General features: G+C 27.3%; 1 protein-coding gene across 1 annotated transcript; it reads right to left on the bottom strand.

Annotated features, from left to right (window-relative positions):
- Positions 1-2,171: 2,171 nt before the first annotated feature.
- On the bottom strand, positions 2,172-3,903 carry LOC146884443 (protein neprosin-like). The gene is made up of 7 exons (XM_085665286.1): positions 3,757-3,903; positions 3,564-3,650; positions 3,282-3,472; positions 3,025-3,192; positions 2,867-2,920; positions 2,627-2,773; positions 2,172-2,543 (listed from the first exon to the last, which is right to left on the bottom strand). Exons 4-7 carry the CDS (start codon positions 3,088-3,090, stop codon positions 2,172-2,174), a joined length of 639 nt encoding a protein of 212 aa, XP_085521412.1. The 5' UTR covers positions 3,091-3,192; positions 3,282-3,472; positions 3,564-3,650; positions 3,757-3,903.
- Positions 3,904-4,116: the final 213 nt, after the last annotated feature.

The following is a 4,116-nucleotide window of genomic DNA, read 5'->3' as shown; positions in this document are numbered from 1 at the left end:
GATTTAATTATTGAATGTGAATGTATTGATAGTTTATATTGAATTTCTATTGTATTGTGAACTGTGAATGATGATAGAGAGGTATTGAGAGGGTGGGTTTTGCTGGATTTACATATCCTGTTATGTGGATTATTGGTTAGTTTTAGTTCGTTAGATATGTATAATTGAACTGGATTATGAATCATGAGAGGGTGTTGAGAATTATTGATTGTGTGATTGAATTAGAATAAAATGAAGGTATTGAAATGATGTTTTGAATTATGTGTGGTACTTATATGTTTTGATTACATTAGTTTTGCTACCATTAGAAGACTTTGAATTTTCAGAAGTGATTTATAATTTACTATATGGTTATTCTTTTCATACCATAAATTGTAATAATGATTGTATTGAGCTATGATGGTTAATGTAAGAATGTTTGTGAAAATTGGTACGATATTAATATTCAAATTAGTTATTTTCAAGGAAAAATGCTAATTTAGAGTGAGTCAAAGTGTATCGAAGGGGATTTGTTATGAGAGACTATCCTGACTCTACTAATATTCAACTCACATAGAGGAAGATGTCTAGGTGGTGAGAGTTGAAAGAGACTTCACTTAGCAGACGGTATGATATGAAGTATCATACTTAGAGAGCTAGTGAAGTTAACCCTGTCTGTCATGACTTGATGAGTCACATTGGTATTCATGATACAAGTTTTGAAATAAGAATGAGAATGTAAGTATGACCAGTGCAGAGTCTCACGAGTCTATTCAATACACTTGTCTTTCGGGAACCGAGTCTAGATATACTTTGTTGTTTGAACCACTTTGGTATTTGGTTTGATATGGGAACTGTTTATATTTTTGGGATGGTTCATGTAGTGATATGTATCGTTGAATAAGTTATTGAATTGAAGTAATAAATAGAGTGAAATAAGTTGGAAAATGAGAATGACTAAATTAAGGATTGATTTCTAGCAAATATTCGTTTTGATAATTATTTTATAAGTTATTATTTATTTTATATTAAGCTCCTTCTTTATTTATATATATATATATATATATATATATTTATTTATTTATTTTTGATGGTGATAATGGCACATCTGAACTGGAATAGGAGAATGAAGTATAAGATAAAAATATTATAATGATGATGAATTATAATTTTGCAAAATTGTATTAAATTTTTTAATTTATATTTTGAAGTATTTATGAATTTATTCAAATAAAATTATTTTTCAGTATTTCATTATTTTGTATAAAAACTATAAAATGTGAATTTATTTTGAAATACTTTATTAATGCTATAATATTTAAATATTGATATAGGACGTTTATTACTTTTTGGGGCGTTACATTAAAAATATATTTCATGAATTAATATTTAATCCAATAATAATCTATTACAGTAACAATTGATCATTAACATAATCCGTACAGATAATTAAACAAAAGGATACGGTTTAACTATTCAGTTATATTTCATAATATATAGAAATTAAATTATGCTGATATAACTTTTAATAAATATTATATTATTTATAATTTTAGATAAAAAATTTCAATATTGTCAAAATAGAATAATAATAATTTAGTAATTATATTAATAGTATGAAACATTAAATAATTTTGTATTAAAATTAAAATAAAATTACAACACATTTGCTTCGCTATGATTAACCAAATACAAAAGAAGTATGTATTACAGAATAGTTGGTGTTCCAAAAAACAGCAATTTCTTATATCTGCTATGTTTTAATTTGTATTATTACTTAGTGAATGCAGGTTCTCTATATATGCTATGTATAAAGTTTTATAATCTTATGTTACTATTTACACTATTCTTTTCTGCATTCACTGCAGATAAAAAAAAATTAGCATCATATAACATTCATTTTGGATAACCACGCTAACCAAGTAAACTGAATTATTCATGTTATATAACAAAGTTTGGTATATATTAGATAACTCAATTTTATTTTTCCACATAGAATTCGATGTATACTTATATATATTTTATCCATAGAAAATATAAAACTTGAGTGATATGTGAGAGGACTTAAGCATAGAGATTAAAATAAAAGAAGGAAATTATGGAAGGAAAATGAATAAACTTTGGAAGGTAATTCCAATCTTGAAAATTCCATGAAAACAAAAACAATCGTTGGTTTTATTAACGTGTTATGATCAATTACCACACAAGCCACCAGGTCCCCCAAATTGGATAGCATGTCCAATTTCTGCTCCTACATCTTCATAGTACTTAACATCAACACAATCAGGTTTGTCATTGAGTGTGAATATTTCATCATACGAAGGTTCGTGATCTTGTCTTGATACATCTTGAAAGGACAGAGACCTAAAATAACATGCATGAACAAAATTATTATCGGGAAGATAACCAGATCCCAATTGAGGACTTGGGGTGTTAGGAGGAGTCGATGTTCTTCCACCCCAACCCACTTGATCAGCAGAGGACATGTTCGAGAACAATTTTATTGGAAAATATCCGATGTTTTCTCCCTGGTAACTTAGCCACCAATTTTGTGTTTGTGGATCCTAAAATATATATTAACATTGGTCAATAAATTGATATCATGTCTAATATTACAAAAGTAAGAGTTGTATGGAATGAACATCACCTGTGTAATAGAAATTGCAATCTCAACCGTTGGTCCACCATAGATAGATGTTTTGTCTATGCGTGCACCAAGGTATTTTCCTTTATGAGTTTGCACAAATCCTGAACAATATAGATTGTAGCATCCTGTCTTCTTGAAATTATCTGCCTGTGTCGCAATCAAATACCACATTAACTTCTTAAAAAAGGAAACATGTTTTTAAGGTAAAGATTTAAAACACAAAAATAAATCCCTTCTTACTGTCCATGACGTGTAAATATGAGTTGCAAAGTCACCATATAGTTGTGGAGCCACCTAACATATAATAATTGATAAATTAAATGTTATGTATCATTTAAAATTCACACTATATACACACATAGACAGTGAAATAGTAATTGGATCAAATCAATACTCACATGCCATCCGAAAGAGATTTTGTTAGTGTTATCTATTGGTCCATTTTGAACCCATAGATGAGACATGCTAATTTGATCTCTTCTTGTAACTTTAGGATTGTAAACACTATTACTTCCACCAACTTTATAATAAGCACCATAAGATGGTAAAAGATATATTTCGGCAAGCTACAAAATTAACAGATTTAATAACAATTCAAATAGAATCATTAGCATTTGATAAAGATTATTTTTAAATTTGTTAAGAAGAAACTTACATGAACACCAGGAATATCTTGAACCAAGATATGATTATTTGATAGTAATTTGTTTTGAAATTATCTATAGTAATTCTTCTAATAGGCACAGTTCCTTCTGGGCACTCATCTTTCTCAAGTCCAAATATGATTTTGTTAGAAGAATTCTTCAAGCTTGTTTTCTCAAATGAGTTCTGGAAACTGGGTTTTCTCTATAATTAAATAAATAAAGAAAAATTAATTATATGATAAAAAAAACAAAGAAAAATTTGACTATATTAACAAATATTTAAAAAATAATACCTGTAATTTATGATCTTTTAATAAAGGATGATCAAATGCTGGTTGCTTGTAAATATCAATACAATCAACAATATACCCGTATTTTGTCTACAAATTAAAAAAAATACAAAATATATCAAAATTATTTATTAAATCAAATGAAATTCAAGAAAAAAAAGGAAAAAATAATAAAGTATAAGAAAAAATACAATACATGAATACTCTTCACAGGTGTTTTGTTCATAAGTTGCAATTGTTTTTTCATCTCCAAATCTTCTTCGAGTGTGTTTTGAATGCCATGAACTCTATAATTATCATAGCTACTCACGAAGCACAATACAAAGAACAATATATGAATCATTTCTATTTTAGAAATGTTGTATCAAATAAAATAAGTGATGGGTCACCTTGTAGAATTGGCTGCTTTTATAGTAGCACTACAAGATAAATAATAAATATAGAATGAAATAAAAGTACGTAGTAATAAATGAAAATAAATAAATGGAAAATAAAATGGCTTAAACAAACACTGGCCATGAAATTAACATTCAACCTAAAGAAAGGCGTATAGAAT

Source organism: Vigna unguiculata, chromosome 8 (assembly GCF_037176805.1).
Source record: "Vigna unguiculata cultivar grain cowpea cultivar isolate G323 ecotype 2 chromosome 8, ASM3717680v1, whole genome shotgun sequence".
NCBI classification, from domain to species: Eukaryota; Viridiplantae; Streptophyta; class Magnoliopsida; order Fabales; family Fabaceae; genus Vigna; species Vigna unguiculata.
The sequence above is the reverse complement of the archived record's forward strand: the minus strand, read 5'-3'. Positions and strand labels throughout refer to the sequence as shown.